The 25,382-nt window shown below is 41.1% G+C and overlaps 1 protein-coding gene across 1 annotated transcript; it reads left to right on the forward strand.

Annotated features, from left to right (window-relative positions):
• Nucleotides 1–6,349: 6,349 nt before the first annotated feature.
• On the forward strand, nt 6,350–8,047 carry LOC104605072 (uncharacterized). The gene has a single exon (XM_010269689.3). It carries the CDS (start codon nt 6,926–6,928, stop codon nt 7,760–7,762), a length of 837 nt encoding a protein of 278 aa, XP_010267991.1. The 5' UTR covers nt 6,350–6,925; the 3' UTR covers nt 7,763–8,047.
• Nucleotides 8,048–25,382: the final 17,335 nt, after the last annotated feature.

Genomic DNA, 25,382 nt, shown 5'->3' on the forward strand with positions numbered 1-25,382 from the left:
GTGACCTTGAGGCAATGAATGTGTTGGATCAGGACCATTAGAAAGGAAGTTGATGTGATGAATGGTGGATGTGTGACTAATTTATAGTTTCCTAAATTTGTAGGCTACATCTGATTGGATGTGGATGGTGATCTTAAAGTTTTCATTTGCTTGCAGATTGTGTCAAAAGAGAGAATTTTGGTTTTGCAAAGTCTCAATTTGATTTGATTGTGTTTCATAGTTTTGGGGTCTAAAAATAGGGTACAGAAAGGTAAGAAGAAGGGACTGAGCAAAAATTGGGTGCTAATAATCATGATCAACATCATCGTCATCATCAACTTCCCCATTGAGTTCTACGACTTCATCTTCATCTTCATTATCCTCAATGTTTCCATCTCACATTAAGTCTTCTTCTTCTTCTTGAACAACACTTTTTCCTTTATCTTGTCCCCTACCATTGCTTCTCCCATAACCACCTCTACCTCTATTTCTACTTGCATGTGTATAAACTATATATGCACTTTTCCTCAACTTATTCGATCCCTCAATGGCTTCAGTTACTCTTAATGCTTCATCTACTTCATTTCATGTGAAATCACCACCTTCATAAACCAGATCATTTAATGGGTCTTTTCTAGTCAACCATTCACTACTCTCATCAACATCATCAAAGCAAATGAGGTCAAACTGTCATAGTTTTACACATTTTGTCAATAACTTCTCACGAAGACGTTGATTATATTGAACAAAGACAAGATCGTTAAGCCTCTTTTAATCAAGTTTGTTCCACTTCTTGGTATGAATCTACATTCATAACAAACAAAAATCAGAAGATTACAAAAATAAAATATTTTTACTTTTATAATCATTAATTAATTAATAATACAATTACTTACATGTTCAAAGGTGTTGTGTGCAATATCCATAAATATGCCACAAATCAACTACAAAGTACATATTACAAAATAGAGAAAAAAATTAAATTAGATAATACTAATTCAAAAATAACAATACAAAAAATTTTATGAATTAACCTTAAGATTCTAGAGATAGATATTACTTGGTTGTTTTGTTTCTTGTTATCTAATTGCCATTTTCTTAGAAAATGCATCACAGGCATGCTTATATTCCACCAATTAATGAGAGCTCTTATCTTAAATTTCAATGTCACTCACCATCCTTTCAATACAATCTATAAAGTTCATCTCAAACTTTGCAATTTATGCTTCATCTTCATCTTTATCTTTATAAAAGAGGGCTAGATTGAGGAAGAAACCAGCAAAGTGTAAAGGATGCCACATCATATTATTCTAGTGCTTGTCAAAAATTTCTAAAATGGGCTTATATTTACTTTCTTTTCCACTAAAATTTGGTTTTATCTTTTCTCTTGCCTATTCCATTGCATAGTAGAAGTACCCCATTACAGGTTTTTCATCACCATTAACCAACCGTAAGACCTCCATAATTGGTTGGAAAGCTAAAAGGGCAATTCTTACATTCTTCCAAAATGTAACAAAAAGAATAGTAGTTGAAACTCTTAAACCTTTTGATTTATTTGTTCATTTACTTTTATTCCATACATCACTAACAACAATGACAGAATATAGGTGGCTCTTCATAGTCGAAGCTCCGAGACCGACAACTTGGGGTTGAGGATAAAGATCTTTCCATTTCTTTTACAACTATGATGTGGCTTTAGGGTCTAATCACTCGAAATGAGGAGATGGAGAAAGGGATGCCTCAAATGAAGAAGAAAAGCTTCAAAATCGTAAGAATGTCTCAAACTTCAAGAAAACCCAGACTGTAGTTGAGTGAAGAAGAATAAGAATGCAAGCTCCTCTATAACTCTTGGTCGGAGGTGAAGAAGACGACCAGGAGCTCTTAGAATCTTCTTTTTCCCCTGAAATTAATGGTTTTCTTTTCTATTAAGGGTGACATATACATGTTTGTAACGGGCAGGATTAATGTGTGGGACCCACTGATAAACCCATAGGTTGCTGACTAGGCATGCAACGTCAGCATTTTTGAATTATTTTATTCAGTCTCAAATGGAGCTATTGATGTCGTCACAGACATCGTCTATTTTTGCCTATAAGGTGGCCCTTTCACCAAAGTCTGCCGTCGAAAATGGCCAAGACTTAAGACTTTTTAAACTTTTTTATTATTTTAAACACAATAGATTGGATGCAAATTAAATACAAATCTGATTCAAATCCGACATATCGGATTTCAGATCCAATATAGTGGTTTTGTAACTAGATCGGATGCAGATGTAGATGGATCTGATCCGTTTATAACCCTATATATTAGCCATGTTGAAAACTAACACATATCATAAATCATATGATACGGTATGATAACATCTTTGAACCATGAGATAAACCTGAATCTGTGTGGGCGAGCAGTCTCTCAGGATAGATAGGGCACTTTGATTCTTCAGTCAAAAGACTGAAATGGGGGAGTTCGCTGGTGGATTTGTGTCCCTCGAATTTGATTCAGTTACTGCCCACAGGAAACAGAGTTGTGATCAAGGTCAATTGAAATCAAATTTGTGTTCAAGGAATTAAAAAACCCATATGTCAGATTAATATTTGGTTTAAAAATAGGGCCTTTATCAGCTAAATTCTTTTTCTGATAAGCCAACTCTCAATCTGTTTAGTGTTTGTTCAAAAATCAGAAAAAAGAAAAAGTAAAGAAACTAGGCCAACCCAACCCAATCTGATAGGGTTTAGGAATTCTAAATTAGGTTAGATTAGGGTTAACCCCATTGAATTAATGACCAGGTTAAGTTAGGATTTATCACCTTGTGATTTAATCCGGGCCCATTTGCACCCGAATCTGCTATTGGCATCATACTAAGGGGGTGTTTGTTTTTTGATAAATTGGGGAGGACCTATTTTATTCTTGGGATTATGTTTTGGTAAATGTAGATATTGCAGTAATTGTGTATTATTTATCTGGATAAGTGATATTTATCTTTTCAATATGTAAATTCATTCAAAAAATATTAAAACTAATGAGATAAAATTACCCATCAAGCATAATTTAAAAACAAAAAGACAAATGGCCTCAATTTTGATTAAGAAATTAAAGGAAGAAAAATTAATTAATTAAATTCATGGGTTATTCCTCTGAATTTGATTGACATGACATTATTTGCCATAATTATGAAATGTGATATCATATTCATAGAGATGAAAACACTTTGCTCCTTCTGTTTGCTCTTTATGCAAATATTCAAGCAATACCATGAAATGCCCTCAATCCTGTCCGTTAAATCAAAGGGATGACTGACGTGTCTTCATGTGTGATATCAGCAAGTGATAAGATTATAGATCAAGCTTCTTTTGCTAGTCCACTCCTCTGACTGAATAAAAGAATGCCATTTTCTTAGTCACAGAAATGATTTGATGTCCAAGCTATCACACGAGTTGTTGAGAGGAATTTAATTTGGAAATAAAAGGTCAATGTTGAATTGATATTAGTTTATGGAGCTCTGCCTTTCTGACTTTTGATCTTGCTCTTCCATTTTGATTTGATTTGGACAAAATAGGTTAAATAAGAAATCGTGCGTGCATTTAAACTTTATACTATATTTTTTAATAAATTTAGATGCCGTCATATTAATTTGTAAAATGCATACAGAAACATACTATAAAGTTTAAACATACAAAATGTTTTGATAATGATCATTCTTGTTAGTGTAGATGATCTCCTAAATGAGACCATCAATTGGTAAAAAAGAAAAAAAAAAAAAGATGAAATAGAGAGGGAAAATTTATGATGTTGAAAGACATTGTATCCGAAGAACTTTTCAATCAAAATTCATCTTTGAATTTTGATAAATTTTACTTAATTGGTTAACATGTTTATGATATTTGATAAGGACAGATTTGGCCCTTTTGTGACAATGTGCCCTGTGATGATCCCAAAATCGTCGCATGAGACCCCGATACCATGTAGGTAATGATTTGCCTTAGCCAATATCGGGACGACCACCTTAGGACCAAGCTTGAGACCTCGACACGAAGGGAGACCTCCCGCTGAGGTCTCACTGATCAGACTGAGGTTCAAGTAGCAACCTGCATGATGTGGTGGTCGACTTACCTACACCTCCGCCGACCTGATAGAGACATCTAGTGACCTACCTCCACTGACCTGACAAAGACCCAGTTGGCGACCTACCTCTGCCGACCTGATAGAGATAGCTAGCGACCTACCTCCACTGACTTGACAAAGACCTAGTTGGCGACCTACTTTCGCCGATCTGATGAAGACTCGGCTAGCGACCTACTTCTGCCAACTTAACAACATAAGATCTCGATAGGACTAGGTCGGTAAAAGAGGCGACCTACCTTCGCCGACCAGATGAAGAATCAAGTGGCGACCTCGTCACGACTGAGCTAGGGACCTCGGCACTAAGGGCGACCTCCCCCAAGACCTTGTTGACCTAATTGAGAACAAGTTGGCGACCTCCTCCTTAAGCAGACTATCATCTCCAACTTCCCTGAAATCATGATACCACGTTGGAAGAGCCAGTTATCACCCTGCCTGCTTCAGGCGCGACTAAATAAGCACTACCCGCTTACATAGAGTCCACCCCTATGCGTGAAACCACCTCCGAATCAGACAGACTGGAGATCTCGGATGCATTTCATGAGCCTCACAGTAGCTTGCCTATATAAAGACCTCTCTTTCCTCAAAAAAGGTAGGCACAATTTAGCTATCAAGCATACTAGCTCCCCTTTTATTGCTCTCCAAAAACTTATGGTTGACTTAAGCATCGGAATGCCCACCTTGAATAAAGCAACCCAGACAATGATATCTCCTTGCAGATCGACCAGGCGACCTCAATTCAACATCCAAGTTGTCTACCAGTAGGGAGTGTTAGATTGCGCACCATCAATACCAATTGATTGGTTACAAATTTTTTGGATATCACGTTTTTCCAATATTATAGAAAATTCAATGACAAAATGTGCAGCCTGAAAACGTTGGGACCATGTGATGAATGAAAACCACTCTAATTTGAAAAAGAAAAAAGAACAATTAAACCAAATTAAGGGAAAATCGAACCAAAACTGAAATAATTGAAACCTAAATTTTGATAACAAATTATGGTTGTTTTAGCTAAAACAAAATTTCATTTTTATATATAAAAGTTTGGCTAGTTCAATGTTTTGGGTTAACGAAATTTTTTATTTTAAAAATCAAATTAATTAAACTGAAATAACCAAAAAATAAATAAACTGATTGAAATTTTCGATTTAATTTTTCGATTTTAAAATATCAATGCTCACTAGCTGAATATGCATATGGTACATGGATATGTTACAGGAGTACAGGGTAGGGCCACCTTGGGTGGGTCGATTAACTTCATTCAATGCAGGGCATATATTTAAAATGTTTTGTATGTAATCAATGGAATAATTTATCAAAAAATAAAAAAAAAAGGATTGGTGAGAGATTTAACGAGGCATTATGGCTTGAGGGTTAAAGATTTGACAAAATTTTGAAAAAAAAAAATTAATAGATACATCATCTTTCACTTTCCAAGGCAAATTGAAACATTTAATACTTATCTGTAGGCTGTGTTTGGTTGTAGTACAAATGATTTGAGTGCAAATTTTGATATATTTTTGTTCCACATTTTATCTTATTATATTTGATTACAGTACAAATGAAGTAAAATAAGATGTGAAACAAAATGAAATAAAATCCAAAATAAAATTAAACCAGAATTTGTATTCTTATCATTTGCACTCCCATGCATTTGTACTAGTACAAATAAGATTGCACTGCAACCAAATGTAACTGTAATCTCATCATGTTTATGTTATGGGTATTTATTTTTCAAAAAAGAAATCACAAAATTTTTAGTTATGAACCACAACAATGGGAGGAAAAAATAGCCCCATTTTTTATTTTATTTTTAATTCAAAAGAACCACAAAATTCTTAGGGATTTGGAAAATTAAAATACGAGTAGAAGAGAGAATAAGCTGTGTGGTAACTGTATTTTAAGTATATAAATAGAATATAGATTCCTCATTCTAAAGGAAAACCCACACAAAGCTTATGAACAATCAATAGAAGGAACAAGAAAAAAAAATGAAAAACCAGGGAAAAAGAAACAAAAATGAGACTCATTCTCTGTGCAGACGAAAAGGCTGTACAGGATTTTTCCCAACCCCCTACTTTTTTAAACACAAAACGCGTTGGTTGGACTTAAATCCAAATGTGGTGTGGGCCCCATGTATATGTTTGGTCACATGGTATATATGTATTCGCACCAAATCCCGATTAACAATTAGAACGAGAAATTAAGAAAAACGTTTAATAACATAGTCCGATTATGATATCGAAAAATGAATAATACCTTAAAAAAACCGAGAACCAATCAACTGATATGTCTTTTTAGTTATCAAAAAAAAAAAAAAATGAATCTACTGGTGTTTCATCAAAATTCACGACGGGTTTCTGAGTTGTGATTGGCAAAGTTCTTCAAAACAGTCTTTAATCGGAGTCAAACCAATCCAGAGTACTTACGGTAAAAAAGACCTCCTTCGAGGGTATTATACAATGGACTGCTGACGCGGAATTAGCAGGCTTCCACGCTGCATCAGAATCTGACATCAAACGGCCAGAACTCTGATGAACGAAACTCGGATTCCAGATTTCCATCCAAAGTCTTACGCTGAAATCGGAGAGAGAGAGAAAGAGAGAATCGATCAGCCAGCAGGCAGCACCTTGATTACTTGAAAAGGATTCATTGTTGTTATTATTTTATGATGATGATGATGTGCAGGAAGATACAAACACAGAAAGCCTGGTCGTCGCTACCACCATCCAGTTCTCAAACATATGATTGCATGAAATGAATGCATAAATATGCATCTTCTGTGTTTCCTCTGAATCAAACAACCTGAGTTATCGATTTGGAGTTAATGGGTTCTGAGAAATGGAAGAAAATGAGCGAGAAGCTCAACTTCGACGCATTATCAATCCTGGCAGAACCCTTCTACATCTTCACCCACACCATCTTAAGCCTCCTTCTTCCTCTCTCATTCCTCCTACTAGCCAGGCTCTCCACTGGACAACATATCCCCAGCTTCACCTCTTCTCCCACCTCCACCCTCTCCTCTCTCTTCCTGTATGCCATCAATCCTCTTCTTGTTCAATTTCTTGTTTCTGTTGTTTCCGTATCTGCCCTTGTGCATGGCCTCACCGGCCGATTCCCTTCACTGAGCGAGTCAGTCAGCAGACCCCGCTTATATGCGGCATGGGTTCTGCTTTGCTCTCTGCAGGTCTGCGTTGGATTAGGCCTCGAAGAGACAATTGTGGCCGGATTTTGGGCGGTCGACTACGGGAACAGGACTCCGCTGATAAGACGGTTAGTTTTCTTTCTGGGTCTGTACCAAACCATGCTTCATTGGTCGAGGACGGTTGTCAAACCAGTTGTGGACGACACGGTTTTTGGGTTCGAGAGGGACGAAAGATGGGTCGAAAGGGTGGCCGTGGGCGGCTGTTTCGGTGGGCTGTGGTGGTGGAAATTAAGGGCCGAGGTTGAAGCATTGGCTCTGGTGGTTGAGGTTAAGAGAGAGCTGTTGATGGATGTGGGTAATGCCGAAATCTTTGGTTTGTGGTTGTATTACATGACGGTCACAGTTGGTTGGGTAAGGCTGGTAAAGGGGCTCATACGTCTAGTAGACGGAGCTGCTCTGTTGTGGCCAAGGCCTAAGCCGAGCAACGATTGCTCTTGTGTGGATGATGCCCAGGTCTAAAATAGACCTAATTGTTAATGATTCATCGTTTTTCTTTCCACTTTATAGTTTATATATCCTTTCCTTATTGATATTCTTTGTCAGACAAGGATTCAATTATGCATTCCATTTGTTAGTCGCTACTACTGTAGTCATATTTTTTTCTTTCTTTTCCTTCTTTGAGAGAATTATCACAAATGCATGACTTTTTTAAGGGCTTCTGGCAGCCTATTGAGAACTGAGACAGGGCATAGGGCCATCAACTTTCATTGAACTCGATCTTTAATTAGTTATCTTGTGTTGTTGCTCTAGTTCAAACCAAATATTTTGCATTAGGCACAATATGCAAAAAATAATTACTTATGTATCGTGCAATTGAAATGGACGATAAGGGTACGTTTGGCTCACAGTTAGAATTGGGATCGAAATTCAAATTCCTTGAAATTAGAACCAAAATTTCAGACAGGAATGGAAATGAAATTTAGAATATTCTGAAATGGAATTTCATTTCCACGCAGGGGAAATAACCATTCCCTCAAATGACAACAAGAATAAGATTCTAATTCCACCCAACCAAATAGTTAGAATCGGAATGATTCATCCCAATTCAGATTCCAGACCCCCATTCTTGCAAACCAAATGGACCCTAAAAACCAATAAAGCTTCAAGAATTGAGCTAGAATATATCTGGGAAGGATATTAGCCTTCAAAAGTGGTCGATGAGGGGTAATTTGGTCCTCTAATGATATTGCGATACGTGGCATTGTAGAATAGCATAGTGACACCTCGACACCACACAAGTAGACCACTTCGGACACTTTAGCGACCTTGGTACCACCCCAATAGACCGAACTATGAACAGCTTGGCAGGACCTTAGGTCGGTGTGAGAGGCGACCTGCTTCCACCAATCTGACCTCACTCTGGTTAGCGACCTGCTTGGTGTGCCGAGAGATCTCACCCTTAAGCAGACTATTGCCTCTGAATTCCCTAGGATCATGACACCATGTTGGAAGAGCAGATTATCACCCTACCCGCTTTGGACGGGATTGGATAAACATTACCTGCTTGCACGGAGTCCATCCCCAAGCATGAAACCACCTGCAAACTAGACAGGCTGGAGATCCCGGACGCGTTTCGTGAGGCTCATGGCAGCCCGCCTATATAAGGGCCTCACCTCCAACCTCAAAAGCATACGCGTAATTTAACACTAAAGCTCTCTAGCTCCCTTTTACTTCCAAGCTCTCAGAAAAACTTCAGTTCGATAACTTAAGCATCGGAGTGCCCACACCGAGTAAAGTAGCCAAGGTACTTTGATATTCTCTATTTCTTTACAGCTTAAACTAACGACCTACCTAATCCGGCATCCGAGCTGTCCTTCAGCAGGGAGTTAACAGATTGTGTACCATCAATTGGTGTCGTCTGTGGGAAAGCTACACAAAAGCCATACTCTCACACTTTCTTTTCCAAGTACTTCTTCAATGGCATCTTCAAGCAACACCCCAATCAACAACCCTGTCAACAATAACCCAGTCACAGGGGGCAGAACCAACCCGTAGTGCACCTCGAGATCCCCTTTGGGCAATTTATCGTGCCCCTGACCCTACTAGGCATCCCCATCATGCAAAATCCCAACTTTCCTCTACCCAACGTGAATGCGCATCTCCCTCTAGTCGAGCCCTCAGTAGTTCCTGTTGGGATTGATGCACGCCAGTTCAACGAATTGATGCAGTACGTCCATGGGATAAACCTGCAGATGAGGACATGGGAAGGACGCTTTGTCGCCTTGGCATGGATGCAACAACAACACCAATAACAACAATAACAACAACAACAATACTAGTGAGATTAGGCTGTTGGGCAGAATGCCAGCCAAAATGCTAGCAAACAGAACCAGTAGCCCGATAGGATGGGAGATCCACCATATGGATGGCCAAACCCTACAGGAAGGTTGGACAAAATTTCAAAAATTTCTTTCTCTCCCATTAAAGAATCATATTCCATAATTTAAAAAACTACATTTTCAAGGTTCGTTTGTTGAATCAAAACCGGACCAGATCTAAAACCAAAAGGGAAGTAAGGGATATACCTGATACGAAGTAACAGTAACTCCCACCTGTTCACGACTTCAGATTGTTTCTTTTAGCAAGAAACAATATCAAGAATCTTTCTTGATCAGTTCCACAGGTGGAAATTGAACTGGGTAGGGGCTGCAAGAATTGGGGAGAATTCTACAGATTGCTGAGTGTATATAAATTGAAGAATTCACCCCTTATTTAAAGCCTTCTTTGTATTAGCCTCCTAATCCAATTAGGAAGGAGTTTCTTGATCCAAATATGAAATTCAGATCTGGACTCTTAAATGGATAAGTCTTATCTTTTCCTTCAGCTAATCCTAATCAGGTTATAATTCAGATTTCGCCCCCTTTTAATTAATTGACTTAAGCCCAGTTTGAAATGGGCTTTAAGCCCATTAAGTCATATGGCTCACTTACCCTTTAATATACTGGCTAACTTGGCTTTCTTTATATGGCGTGGGCCTTAACATCGATCTATACATCAGCCACATGGGTTTAGCCCAGCCTTTATTATAAGGCCTGGCCGAATTCACTGTAGGACACAGTGAACCCCTGAGTCCATCACCACGGGCTCTTAATGGATCTAACATTTACACTAAATGGTCATTCAATCTAACCACCTAATAACCCAATGACTGTGGGCAGATGCAAGATTAGCCTATCAGGTATTATCCTCAATGGTCTTACACTTAACTTCTCAGCCCTTAATGATCATATACTACCCGACAAGAGAGGACCTCTATTTCGGCTACATGGTACAGTGTTGCACTCTCTATTCATATGGATCCTGGGAATTAATGCCCTTTTGCAAACAATTTGAAACCATAATATATATATATATATATATATATATATAAATATATTTTGCAAAACAAATTTCAACGGTTGAAATCAACTGCTAGTAGTTTTGGTTTTCATCAGAGATAGTGCATCCTCGACCATTCACTTTGTCCGACAAAGGGGCTGATCCCGTTACTATGATCACCCACTCAGATGAATTATTGGACTGTCCCAACATACTTAGGTTTTGACCCCCTCTAAAGATCTCATTGATTGGCATATTAAAGACAATCCAATTTGACACCTAGTGCAGTATCATAATCGAGATTAGAGGTCAGGTGTAACATTCTAGTTTTGCCCATCAATCTCCAAGGTCCAAGGCAATATTGGAATTCTGGTTCGGTTCAAGGTTTCAAGAAAACCCACACTGCATGTACCTCAGGTCTCACCCTGGCAGCTGAAACAAGCTACCCCAACAAACTTGGCGGCACATCAGTGTCAGCCTTGGCAGGATAAATCTCCCCAAATCTATCCAATGGGTAAGAAGATTATAAACTAACACGAGTCTTATAAGTGTCAAGTTTATGGGTATTTACATAGAAACACACCAAATCACATGAATCAATTATGCCCTTTTATTCATTTACAATAAATGACATAATGTACATAAATCTGATTGGAGCTAAGAGCATACACTGTCTAACAGCTCTCACTTACACTTACGTCCAATCGAGTACAAGCCAGAGTTTCATACTTTCCACGTGTTTCTCAAACATTTTCTGTGTCAGTGGCTTAATCAATGGGTCTGCTACATTTTTCGCTGATGCCACCTTCTGAATCAGGACGTCCCCTCTTCTAACTATCTCCCGTAGTACAAGGTACTTCCTCTCGATGTGCTTCGACTTCGAGTGGGCTCATGGCTCCTTAGCCTGAGTTATGGTTCCAGTGTTGTTACATAACAATGGAATGGGTGATGTACTGGATAAAACTACTCCTAATTCCTGAATGAACTTCTTCATCCATACGACTTCCTTGGCAGCTTCACTTGCGGCAATGTACTCGTCCTCGGTTGTGGAATCTACGGTGGACCCTTGTTTGCTACTTTTCACCGTAGTTAACATTCCTATATCATTCCCAATGAGTAGAATGCCATCTACATACAGAACCAAGAACATAGCTTTATCCCCACTAGTCTTCCTGTAAATATAAGGCTCATCCGGATTCTACTCAAAGTCAAACTATTTGACGGTAGAGTCAAACCGGATGTTCCAGCTCTTAAAAACTTGCTTAACTCCATATATAGACTAATTAAGTTTACATACCATGTGTTCCTGACCTATAACTATGAAACCTTGCGGTTGCTGCATATAGATATCTTTAGTAAGATCTCCATTCAGGAACGCAATTTTGACATCCATTTGCCAAATCTCGTAGTCATGGTATGCTGTTACAGTTAGCAAGATCCTAATGGATTTAAGCATGGCCACATGCGAAAATGTTTCCTCATAGTCGATTCCCTCTTTCTAAGTGTACCCTTTCGCCACAAGATGAGCCTTGTAGGTCTCAACCTTACCATCGGGGCCCTTCTTCCTCTTATAAATCCATTTGCAACCAATTGCTTTTACCCCAAGTGGCGGATATACTAGAGTCCAGACTCCATTGGTTTCCATTAAGTTCATTTTAGCTCTCATGACATCTACCCACTTCAAAGAATCTATGTCCAACATAGCTTCCGTATAAGTCACGAGATCTTCCCCACTGGTCGTGGCTTCCATTAAGTAACTTTCTTGGTCATAGTCGTAACGAACTGGAGGACTGAAAACCCGAGTAGATCTTCTACGTTGGTTATTTTCTAGAGCTGGTGGGACATCTCTTCTATGCCCTCAATCTCTTCCTCTATGAAATAGGCATTTCGACTGCAAAACACCTTTTGCTCTTTTGGATCACAGAATAAGTATCTACAGAGCCTTTGGAGTAACCTACAAATAGGCAACGACTGGTCTTTGATTCTAATTTGTTAGCACTAGTTCTTTAAACATGTACTGGACAACCCCAAATCTTCAAGTGTCTCACACTTAAGTTTGTTATCATCTAACAACTTGGCAAATAGATCTATTTGCCATTTCTGATAAAAGGCAAGGCAAATTATTAGTCAACAACCTAAATTGATTCATGTTTACTACATAGATATGGCTTTTAATCTATGTTCCATTTCCATTTGTTCATCTTTGAGATCTACCTCTTTTCTCAGTGACGAAGACTACGAAGTATATCTCTGAAAATGTGGGAAATCACATATAGTGAATGGAGCCAAATGTTTTAGCTGCATAACTCTACCACCTTTTGTAAATGATCATATCCACCCATTTTATGAGTTTTCCCTTTGGCCCCTGCTAGACAAGGTTCATTGCCATGAGAGAGTTCCACTTTAGGATAGGCCCCTCCCACATCGGTTTATGACGCCCCTATCACCTTATGAAACAATCAAACAACAAATAGTAGCCCAATTTTATGGTGCATCTCCTCATTACTAAAGGACCCATCTTCATGCTAATGATGGAAGGCCTTTAGAGAGTTCATCATATCAATCTCTCTATCACATGCACTTATATTTTACAAGAGGGAACAATAATTATGCCCTACTTTTATTTTGGTCAAACCAAAGTGGCTCTCACTGATTTTCTTAAAGTTAGATTCAAATGGAACCTAAACGACTAGAGTTCTACACAGTTCCTCTTGAGGAGGAAGCTAAAGTGGGGCCATCAAGAAGGGAGATCATCCAATGATCTTAAGGACACCATGGCAATGATGTGCATTCAACCATGATATGCAAAAGAACCACTATCGATATAACATGGTCAAGTACTTATGGCCTATGTACGTAGGACATCACACATCATACATCAAATGCATGAAATCACAATTGATCCAATCAATTTTAATCATCTGTAAAACCCTAAAATAGTTAGGTTAAATTAGTATGATCCCATTAGAGCCCATAACATTATCATAAAACATTATTTAGGTACATTGGCTGAACTACAAAAGGCAGTTTGGCCCATATAGCTGAATCAGGGCTGGTGTAGTTTTAACTTAACATTACTGGGTTTTACAGGTTGGGCCGAATTGCATCTTGCAATCAGCCATCAAACCCTTGGCCCATTATAAAATTTTAGGGCTATGAACAGTCCCTATTGAGCTACAGATTTGGTTCAACCAGTTTAGTCCAATCTGAGTCGAATTTGTCTAGGGTTTGGTGTCTAATTCAAGATCCAATTCAAGATGATGATCTGAAATTAATCAAGATTGATAAATGACAATCAATAATCAGCAAATAAACATAGTAGTAGGTTGTTCATGTGGCTGCAAACCTGCAAGAAAGTGGTTAGTCACAATTTGGAGATTTGTTTTCTACAAATCGCAGATTGCAGATCTTTTATCTGCACACACGTCTTCTTCTCCTCCATGCGAACCAGCACTTTTTCCAATGAAAAAATAGAAAAAACCTAATTTCTCTATTAATTTACATTAGAATAAATCCTATACATTCTGTCTAAAAAAAAATTATTTACAAACCAAGAATGAATAGAATAGAATGACTTCAATCTCCACCAAACGAACAACCCATAATTCAAGAAATAAATATAGAACACTTTTATAATTATTGCAGATCAATAAAAAATTAATTTCAAATCATTCACCCATAGCTGAGAATTGAATTCTCAGAGAAAACCCTAATCTACGCAAATTAGGTAGAACCGATTCTACCTATTTGCATAGGTTCAAATCAGGTACGGTTTTGGTTCAAGAATGTAAGCCTGACTCTAATACCACTGAAGGGATGAGAGATCCATCATATGGATGGCTGAGACCTACAAGAAGGTTGGGCGAAATTTCAAAAATCGAAAATCGAACCAGATCTGCAAGAAGGGATGAGAGATCCATCATTGTATTCCCTAATTTAGAAAACTACATTTTCAAGGTTTGTTCTTGAATCAAAATCGAACCAGATCTGAAACCAAAAGGGAAGTAAGAAATATACTTAATATGAAATAACAGTAACTTCCAATGTAGGTGTTCACGCCTAAGGAGAAGACCAAAACCCGCCTCCACTAAAGATGTCATAGTTTATAGTGAAACAGGATCAATAGGGTGGGTCTTCAGCAAGAACCTGAATTCTTCAGAAAGAATCGGACAAGGGCTGGTGAGCACAACTTCAGATTGTTTCTTCTAGCAGGAAACAATATCAAGAATCTTTCTTGATTAGTTCCACAGGTGAAAATCGAACTAGGTAAAAGCGACAAGAATTGGGGAGAATTCTGTAGGTTGCTGAGTGTGTATAAACTGAAGAATTCACCCCCTATTTGTAGCCTTCTTTGGATCAACCTCCTAATCCAATTAGGAGAAAGAGAGAGTTTCTTGATCCAAATATGATATTTGGATTTGGACTCTTAAATGGATAAGACTTATCTTATCCTTCAGCTAATCCTAATTAGGTTATAAATCAGATTTCACCCCCTTTTAATTAATTGACTTAAGCCCAGTTCGAAATGGGCTTTAGGCCCATTAAGTCATATAGCTCACTTACCCTTTAATATGTTGGCTAATTTGGCTCTCTTTGTATGGCGTAGGACCCAAACATCGATCTACACATCAGCCACATGAGTTCAGACCACCTTTGCTACAAGGCCTGGCCGAATTCACTGTTGTAGGACATAGTGAACCCCTGAGTCTATCACCATGGGCTCTTAATGGGCCAACGTTTACACTAAATGGTCTTTGGGTCCAATCACTTTATAAAAACCCAAGGACTATGAGCAGATAAAATATTAGCCCATCAGTTATTATCCTTAATGGTCTTACGCTTAACCTCTCAGCCCTTAATGATCATACACTGCTTGACAAGAGAGGACCTCTCCATCGGCTACAAGGTACAGTGTTGCACTCTCTACTCATATGGATCCCGGGAATTAAAACCCTTTTGCAAACAATTTGAAACCATAATATATAAGTATATCTCTATATAAATATATTTTGCAAAACCAAATTTGAAACACATTTGAAATCCACTATCGACATTTTAAGTTTCCGTTAGAGAGAGTGCATTCCCCGATCATTCACTTTGTCCGATAGGATAAATCTCCCTAGGTCTAGGGAGATCTGTGTCAACCTTGGTATGATAAATCTCCCCAAATCTATCCAACTGTTGTGAATATTCTAATTAACACGAGTCTCATAAGTGCATTCCCCGATCATTCACTTTGTCCGATAGAATAAATCTCCCCAGGTCTAGGGAGATCTGTGTCAACCTTGGTATGATAAATCTCCCCAGATCTATCCAACTATTGTGAAGATTCTAAATTAACACGAGTCTCATAAGTGTCCAATTTAAGGGTATTTACACAGAAACACACCAAATCACATGAATCAATTATGCACTTTTATTCATTTACAATAAATGACATAATGTACATCAATCTGATTGGAGCTAACGGCATACACTATCTAACAAGTATCTAACCCACCTTGCCGCTCCGACGACCAGAACCAAGCCCCAATTGAGGAACTAAGTCGGGCTATAACACCGATTGGGACTAAGTAAACCAGCTCGACCAAGAGGTCACGAAGAAGGCACCGTTTATGCACACGTCGTGCCATAGGAAGGAGTTGCCTTACTTCGAATGACAACGAGGAGATGGAAAAGAAACAGGAAGAGGTGAGTCAAATCGGTACCTCGTCAGCACAGCCAATGTCATGAACTTCACCGCTGGTTATTGATATCCTCATGGCCTCACGTTCGAAAGACTTCAAGGCCCCTAGCCTAGAATCCTACAAAGGGACAACCTACTCGGTCAACCACCTTGACAACTTTTAGGCCCTGATGCAGTTACACAGGGCAAATGACACAAACCTTTGCATGGCCTTCCCGACCACCTTTTAGGGCACAACTCGGACGTGGTATTCGGGGCTGGCCGTGGGCTCCATTAAAAGTTGGAACCAATTCGCTAACCTATTTAGTACACACTTTGCGATGAGCAAGCAGTGCTCGAGGTCGGCGATCTGTTTGTTGAATGTCGTCCAACAACCTGATGAGAAGCTCTAGGATTACATCAAATATTCAACTTGGAGCGACTTCAGATTCCCAACCCGACCTAGTTGTCTGACTCACCGTAGTGGCCAACGACGTTTGGCATCCTGACTTGCGCTGGGAGGTCAATTTAAACCCCCCAGCCTCTATGGAGGAGTTCCTCAACCCATTAACCAAGTTTACGAAGGTTGAAGAAACATTTGGATCCCGATTGGAGTTGAGCGACAAGCGAAAGAGGTCAGAAGACGAATCAAGGAGTAACAAATAGCGTCGAAAGTAAGACACCAAGGTGCAACAGGTTCCCTCGTAACCGTTGTAGTAGGTCGGCACAAAGAAGCAGGTCTTCGTACAGAAGCAACAGATCCTCAGGTCGACGCTTTCACACTCCCCAGTCCAAAACCGTAACTACATCACGTTGAACACAAAGAGGGGGAAAAATCTTATGCAGATTAAGACGAGCGATGGATGAGAGGACATTCCGCCAACTGGAACTCGAACAAATACTACAACTTTCATTAGGACATCGACCACGACACTGAGAACTACCGTAATCTCAGGGACGAGATTAAAGAGTTGATTTGCCAAGGTAATTTGAAGCAGTTCATCAAGCAGGAGGACTAAAGCCGACCAACCAAACAACCAAGAGAAGTGTTACAATCGAGTAGGGACCAAAACAAAGACCAACCTCCCCGAGACCCACCACCAGTAGAGCGACCCATCTATAGTGTTGTCAACATGATCATGAAAGGGTCCATAGTAGTAGGATGTAGTATCTCGATGGAAAAAACTCAGTTCAGGAGCTCGAGCATGAGGACGAGAACCCGCCGAAGCGCCCTCGTGTGGAGGAAGTGATTTACTTCACCGAGGATGATGCTCGCGGAATCTAATATTCGCACGATGATGACCTCGTAGTCAAGTTACTCATAAACAACTTTGAGGTAAAGTAGATTCTGGTTGAAAGCTCGGTTGATATCATTTTCTTGGAGGCGTGCAAGCGGATGGAGCTCGAGAGGAAGGACTTGTAATTGGCCAATGTCCCCCTGGTGGCTTTAGCAAAGTAGTCTAGCCCCTAAGCTGGGTGAGAGTGCCAGTAACAGCAGGCTCAGCGCTGAACTCAATGCGTTATGATCATGACTTCCTAGTGGTCGCGACCCCCTTGTCCTATAACGCCATTTTAGGCCGACCTATCTTGTACGCCCTCTCAGCAGTGGTGTCAACCTACTACTTGTTGATTAAGTTTCCAAAAAAATTATGTAGTAGTGGTGCAAGGTGATCAACTCGAGTCTCGCAAGTGCTATGTGGTCGCACTAAAGGGGAAAGGAAAGTAGATCATCGACATTGACTTGGAGTCACCACCAGAGAACGGCGATGAGAGCTCACCCCATAGAGGACACCATCCTGGTCCTGGTCTTAGATACTGACCCCAAGAAGACAATGCAAATCGGAGCACACCTCATGGAACCACTGTGCACTGACCTGGTAAGTTTTTTAATTAAAAATATAGATGTTTATGCTTGGTCGACAATAGAAATGTTCGGCCTATACCCCTCAGTCATAACTCATAGGCTAAGTGTTGACCCTTTAGTCGGACCAGTCTGACAAAGGAAGAGGAACCTCACCTAGGAGCGATGGAGGGTAGTAGATGAGGTGGTCGGGAAGCTTCTCGCAGCAGACTTTGTTTGAGAGGTCCAATACCCGAGTTGGATTCCCAACCCAGTGCTCATGAAGAAATCCATCGTCAAGTGGAGCATGTGCATCGACTAAACAAACCTCAACTGAGCATGCCCAAAGGACAACTTTCCGTGACCTCAAGGTTTGAGCTGTTGAGTTTCATGGGTGCATGCATACTCTAACTATAACCAAATCCAAATGGATTCGACTGATGAAGAAAGACTGCTTTTGTAACCGAGATGGGCTTGTACTGTTATAATATTATGCCATTTGGTTTATAAAACGTTGGAGCGACCTACCAACGCCTTGTAAACGAAGTTTTCTTTGATTTAATTGGAAATAAAATTGAGGTTTATGTTGACGATATGATAGTGAAAACCCAATTTTCAAATCCTTTGATTTCCGATCTTAATTGTGTTCTTGACATTCTAAGAAATAACAATATGAAACTTAACCCAAAAACGTGTATTTTCGGGGTTACGTCGGACAAGTTCCTTGGGTACATAGTGAACCAAGGTGACATCAAAGCCAACCCGAATAAAATCCAAGTCGTCCTAGATATGAGACCCCCTAGGTCGATTAAAGAAGTTCAAAGCCTAATAGGTCGAACAGCCGCCTTGACCGATTTGTGTCTAAGTAGGTTGGGTAGACTAAAGAGTCGAATAACCAAGACTTTGAGTGGACTAAAGAGTGTCAACTCGCATTTGACAAGCTCAAGAGGTACCTCAGTTCACCACCTTTGTTAACCAGGTCAAAACTCGGGGACGAGCTCAAACTCTACCTCTCTTCGAGTAATGAGGTAATAAGCTCGGTCCTAATCCGCAAGGTAGACAAAGTGCAGTGACCTGTTTACTACGTGAGTAAAGTCCTACACGTTGTAGAGACCAGGTACCCAAACATCGAGAAGTTAGCCTTTTCGCTGGTGCTAGCAGCTTGAAAGTTACGTCCTTACTTTTAGGCATACCATAGTAATCCTAACCGATCGACCTCTAAGGAAAGTCCTTCAGAAGCCCAAGTCTCAGAAAGGTTGACAAAATGACCAATCGAGCTTAATGAGTAGAACATCTGATTTGAGCCACGCCCAACAATCAAGGTGCAGGTCATGGCTAACTTCATCACCGAGTGCACATTCAACACATTGACCTCTAAAGTTGCCAAGCCCGTGACCACCTCGGAGGCATCAACCAATATCGCACATGGCCTGACTTGGGACAAGGAGCCCTAGATCCTCCGTGTGGACGGCTCATCCAACTAGCGCGGAAGCAGAGCTAGGTTGATACTTTACGGGCCTAACTAGGTGAAATTGGAGGATGCTCTCTGATTTACGTTCCAAGCGTTGAACAATGAAGTCGAGTACAAAGCGTTGATAGCCAAGCTATTGCTGGTGAGGGAGGTTGGCACGAAACACATTGTAATGTGCAGCAACTCACAATTAGTGGTGAACCACATAAATGGGCAATATGAGGCTCGAGAGCTCTCCATGTTAGCCTACTTGGCAAGGTTAGGGAGCTCCTACCTTACTTCCACTCTTGGTACATCCAGCAAGTCTCAAGGTCTGAGAACCTCGAATCCGATGTGCTCTCGAAGCTGATCGGTGCAATGAACACTATGAAGAGAACGGTCCACATTGAAGACTTACTATGACCTAGCATAGAAAGGGTGGCAAGAGAGGTCGCTCCTACTTTGGCTATAGAACTGAGCTGGATGGATCCACTCATTGACTTTTTGTGCTCCAGGACCTTACCTATAGAGCACAATGCAGCTCGGAGTGTAGAGTGGCAATTAGCTCGTTATGTTATCATAGGCGAGCAACTGTACCGCAAGTCGTTCACACTCTCTTACATGTGCTTCTTGTGCTCTACTGAAGCAAACCTAGTGTTACACAAGATCCATGAAGGTCTTTGTGAGGGATACCTGGGGGGCAGGTCGCTCACCTAAAAAGCACTACGACAAGACTACTACTAGCACGATGAACGCAGACAGGTTGGTATTAGTTCGAAAGTGCAACAAGTGCCAATGACATGCTAATATACCACATCAGCCCGCCGCCGACCTGAGGTACCTTACCAGCCCATGGCCATTTGGACAATGAGGGATAGAAATCCTCGGTTCCTTTTCACCTACGACCGGGCAGAGGAGGTTTTTAATCATCATAAATGACTATTTTATGAAGTGGGTAGAAGTTGAGCCTTTGATATCCATCATCATAGTTGACTACTAGATATTCATCATAGTTGACTACTTTAGACAATGGGAAGCAGTTTGAAGATATCAAATTCTAGAACTGGTGTGCAGAGATGGGAATCCAACAAAACTTCACCTTGGTGGCCCATCCCTAAGAAAACGGTCAAGTAGAAGTGGCGAGCAGGGCGATACTCCGCGGACTCAAAGCTCGGCTCTCCTGAGCTAAGGGTTTGTGGATGGGTAAGCTGCCTAGTGTCATTTGGGCTTACCGAACTAATATCAATACGACAACCGAAGAGACTCCTTTCAACCTAATGTACGGGAATAAGGCTATCATCCCAACTGATATCGATATGCCAATCTTGGGGTTTGAGACGTATGATGAGGAAGCTAACGAGGATGACCTACGTACTAACATCGACCTACTGAAAGAAGTCCATAACTTAGCTTATATTGGTACAATATACCAACAAGTAGCTTAGTATTATAATGCCAGAGTTAAGAGATGCTAATTTCGAGTTGATGACCTGGTACTCAAGAAGGTTAAGGTATCTGAGCCTGACGTAGGAAAGTTAAGAGACCTCAATTTCGAGTTGATAATCAGTGAGGGTACGTACGAGCTCGAAGTGTTGAAGGGGAGGCTGTTAGACAGTATATGCCCTTAGCTCCAATCAGCATGATGTACATTATAACATTTATTGTAAATGAATATACATATTTAAATCATGTTATTGTGGTGTGTTTCTGTGTAATACCCTTAAATTGGACACATATGAGACTCGTGTTAATTTAGAATCTTCACAACCATTGGATAGATCTAGGGAGATTTATCCTGCCAAGGCTGACACTAGTGTACTGCCAAATTGGTTGGAGTGGCTCGTTTCAGCTACCAGGGTGAGACCTGAGGTACATGTAGTGTGGGTTCTCTTGAAATCTTGAACCGGACCAAAATTCCAGTATTACCCTAAACCTTAGAGATAGATGGGCAAAACTGGAATGTTACACCTAACCCCTAGACTCGATTATGATACTGCACTAGGTATCAGATTTGGCTATTTTTTATGTGCCAATCAGTGAGATCCTTAGAGGGGGTCAAAACCTGGGTACGTTAGGACAGTTCGAGAATTCATCTGAGTGGGTGATCATAGTGACATGATCAGCCCCTTTGTCGGACAAAGTGAATGATCGGGAAAATGCACTCTCTGATGGAAACCTAAACTGCCGGCAGTAGATTTCAAATGTGTTTGAAATTTGGTTTTGCAAAATATATTTATATAGAGATATACTTATATATATTATGGTTTCAAAATGTTTGCAAAATGTTTTAATTCTCGGGATCCATGTGAGCAGAGAGTGCATCACTGTACCTTGCAGCTGAGGGAGAGGTCCTCTCTTTTCGGGCAATGTTTGATCGTTAAGGGCTGAGAGGTTAAGTGTAAGACCATTGAGGGTTATACCTGATGGGCTAATCTTGCAACTGCCCACAATCCTTGGGCATTCATAAGATGGTTGGACCCAATGACCATTTAGTGTAAATGTTGAGCCCATTAAGAGCCCATAGTGATGGACTTCGGGGGTTCACTGTATTCAGCGGTGAATTTGGCCAGGTCTTGTAATAGAGGCTAGGCTGAACTCATGTGGCTGATGTGTAGATCAATGTTAGGGTCCCATGCCATACAAAGAGAGCCAAGCTAGTCAGCATTAAAAGGAAGTGAGCCTGAAAGCTTAATGGGCCTAAAAGCCCATTTCGAACTGGGTTAATTGGATTAATTAAATAGGGGTGGATCTGGTTTTGGATCGGCAGATAAGGATAAGAGGATAACTCTTATCCACTTAAATAGTACAGATCCAAATAAAGATTTTGATCAGAAGGAATAAGCTAATCTTGAACTACAGATAAAATAAGGGATTATCATTATCACTTAAAGAGTCTAGATCCAAATTATTTGGATCAGGAGACTCCTAATCAGATTAGGAGGTTGTCAAAATACAGAAGACAACTCAGTTAAACTGATCTTGCCTTAAGTTCTTTTTCTTCCTGCTCTTGCCGCCCTACCCTGTTCGATCTCTAATTCTTGGATCTGATCAAGATTTGATCTTGATATTGTTTCTTGCTAGAAGAAACAATTTTGAAGGTGTTCTCGCTACCTCATTCGGTTCTTACTGAAGAATCACAAGTTCTTGGTGAAGAACTACCTGCTAATCCTACCTCATCCTAAGTTGTCATCTTCAATGGAATAGGATTTGGTACACTCTTTGGGTGTGAATACCTACGTTGGGAGGAACTTTTTGCATGGATTCGATATCAGGTACATTCCTTCCTAATCTTGGTTTCAGATTTTATCGGATTTGGTTACAAGAACGAACCTTGAAAATGCAGTTTTCTAAATTAGGAATAGGATTCCCGGATTGGGGTAAAGAAATTTTTGAAATTTCGCCAAACCTTTCTTTAGGGTTCGGCCATCCATATGATAGATTTTCCATCCCTTCAGAGGTAGGGTACCCCATGCGTGGAAAGGCCCAAGCCCGCTTAATTTCGAGTTGGTAATAAGTGAGGGTGCGTACACACATCACATACATCGTGCAACACATACCGCTCAACACAAACTCGACTAACCTTCGAACAGCCTGAGCCCGCGACGCATAGCTTGGCAGTGCATGGACGACCAACAACTGAGCATCCCTAAAGTGTAGAAGAACGCCCCTGTCGGGGCTCGACGACAATCATTAAACTCCACACACCCATTGACTCTGACAGTCAAATTAGAGCTAGCCGAGCAATGGCCAACCCCCTGAAGAGCCAGAAAAGCTCCCGAGACTAACAACTAAGCACCCCTAAAGGTTGAGAGCTCGAAACATACTCCCATCGCCCAAGCCAAAGACCAGGAAGATCTCGACCAACTCCCAACCTAAGTCCCGATAAGACTGAGGACCAAGACTTCACAAAAGGAAGAGGAAAAGAGAAAGTGGTACACATGCTCGGAACAAAAAGGTAAACAAGTTTCCATTAATTTAAAATAGTACATAGATTAACAAAAAAGAAGGGTCAACATCCACAAAATGCATCAGAGAAACTCCACGGTAGCTCATTCCTTGGCGGGGGGATCCGCAACTTCTTCTCCTTCCTCCCAATCCTTGCCCCCATCGCCCTCATTAGCAACAAGGTTGTCCACGGCGGGCGGGGTCTCGTCGTCGTACGCATCCTAGGCCTGCGCAATGTTAGCAAGCTCTGGACAGTGATGCAACGCCCTCCTCCGGAAGACATTGAACCCCGCCCCATAGGAGCTCGAGGCATAATCGCCCATCTCTTGTCGGTATTCAATTGAGCCCTTAAACTGAGCCACTACCGCTTTGGCGACCTTCACCCGCTCTCTCTCTACCTTCATCTCGACGATTTGCTGCTTTAGACTTCGAATGATGTTTGCTTGCTCGGCTATTTGATTCTTCAGTTCGGCCACCTCCGCCTCTACGCGGTAGTGCGCTCACTAGCTGCCCGAAGCTCGGCCAATTGAGCCTTCAGGTTCAAATACTCAATGTGCTCTCTCACGTGCATGCCCCGCAGATTTCGAAGACGATCCACCAGAGCAATTGTCTAGCACGCATTCTGCAAGCAAGAAATGATTTCAGCACAAAGAGACTCAGTTAAAACAACAGAAACAAGTATAGACTTACCTGAGTCACGGCTCGGATGAGTGAGCATTCTAAGGCACTGCTTCCAGTTTCTCCGACCTCCCGACTGATGGTTGAGGTCATGAGCCCATGGAGTTGTTCTGGCACCCCAGTCGTCTGAAGCCTGTCTTCGTAGCAGACTGTCCATCGCGGCACGTGGATGGCCGAACTGCTGCCCCCAACTTCCTCCAGGTCCACTACCACCACGTCCTCGTCATCCCCCCACTGCCAAGCCCTTTTTTGATGTTGGGACGCCCTTTTATAAGACCTTGGCGGGGGACTACCTTTGGGCGAGCTTGCGGCCCCACACCAGCCCGGTTACGCCTCTGTTGTTTCTCTTTCATTTTGCAGACGATCTCCTCTTCACCAGCCATTTCCACACCTACATTGAAGAACGACGTTAGAACAAGTAAAAACTCAGAAAAGAGGAGACAAATCAAACAAACCATAACAGCAAGATAGACTGACCATCCTGCGCATCAACCCGACCAGCATCAACATCTCGGAGCACATGTAGGCCATCACATCAATCTCACGGATCATGTACAAGGCCAACCTCTCCTCCCAATCAGCCTGTCCCATAGAGGCTGCAGCACCCTAATCCTCAGCTTCTACAGCATAGTTGGGAAGGGCAAGCCTCTAGGGTAGCACACAAAGAAAAACCCCCCTTTTCACTGCTTTACCAAGGTTGGAGACCCGGCCAGAACCCGAATGTTCTTCCAAGACGAGTAGTAATAGCCCTGTTGATGATGCTTCAACCGGAGAAGATAGCTCACCATGCCCAAGGTCAACTCTATATCACGGATGGAGCATTACAACATAAGGCTGACCAAAAATCTAAAGGAGTTTGGCATCAGCAGCACCAACGACACCTGATACCACTCAAACACCCCGACTACCCCCTTGTCCAAGGGAAACTTCAACCCGACCTCCAGACTCTTCTCGTATACACAAACCTCGCCCGACCGAGCATCCGTTGGCCTCTCGCCAGCCTGTGGACATCTAATCTCAAACTCCTCGGGAATGTTGTATATAGCTCGGATCCGAGCAGATTGCAAGGGGTGGTCCCAAATCGACGATCAGCCCTCGCGGGAAGCTCCACCTCCCCACTCGAAGGACCAACCTCGGCAGACCTCCCCGACTCTCTAGACCCTCAAACTCAAAATCGGAACCA

This window comes from Nelumbo nucifera, chromosome 4, assembly GCF_055504915.1.
Source record: "Nelumbo nucifera cultivar China Antique chromosome 4, China Antique-T2T, whole genome shotgun sequence".
NCBI lineage: Eukaryota > Viridiplantae > Streptophyta > Magnoliopsida > Proteales > Nelumbonaceae > Nelumbo > Nelumbo nucifera.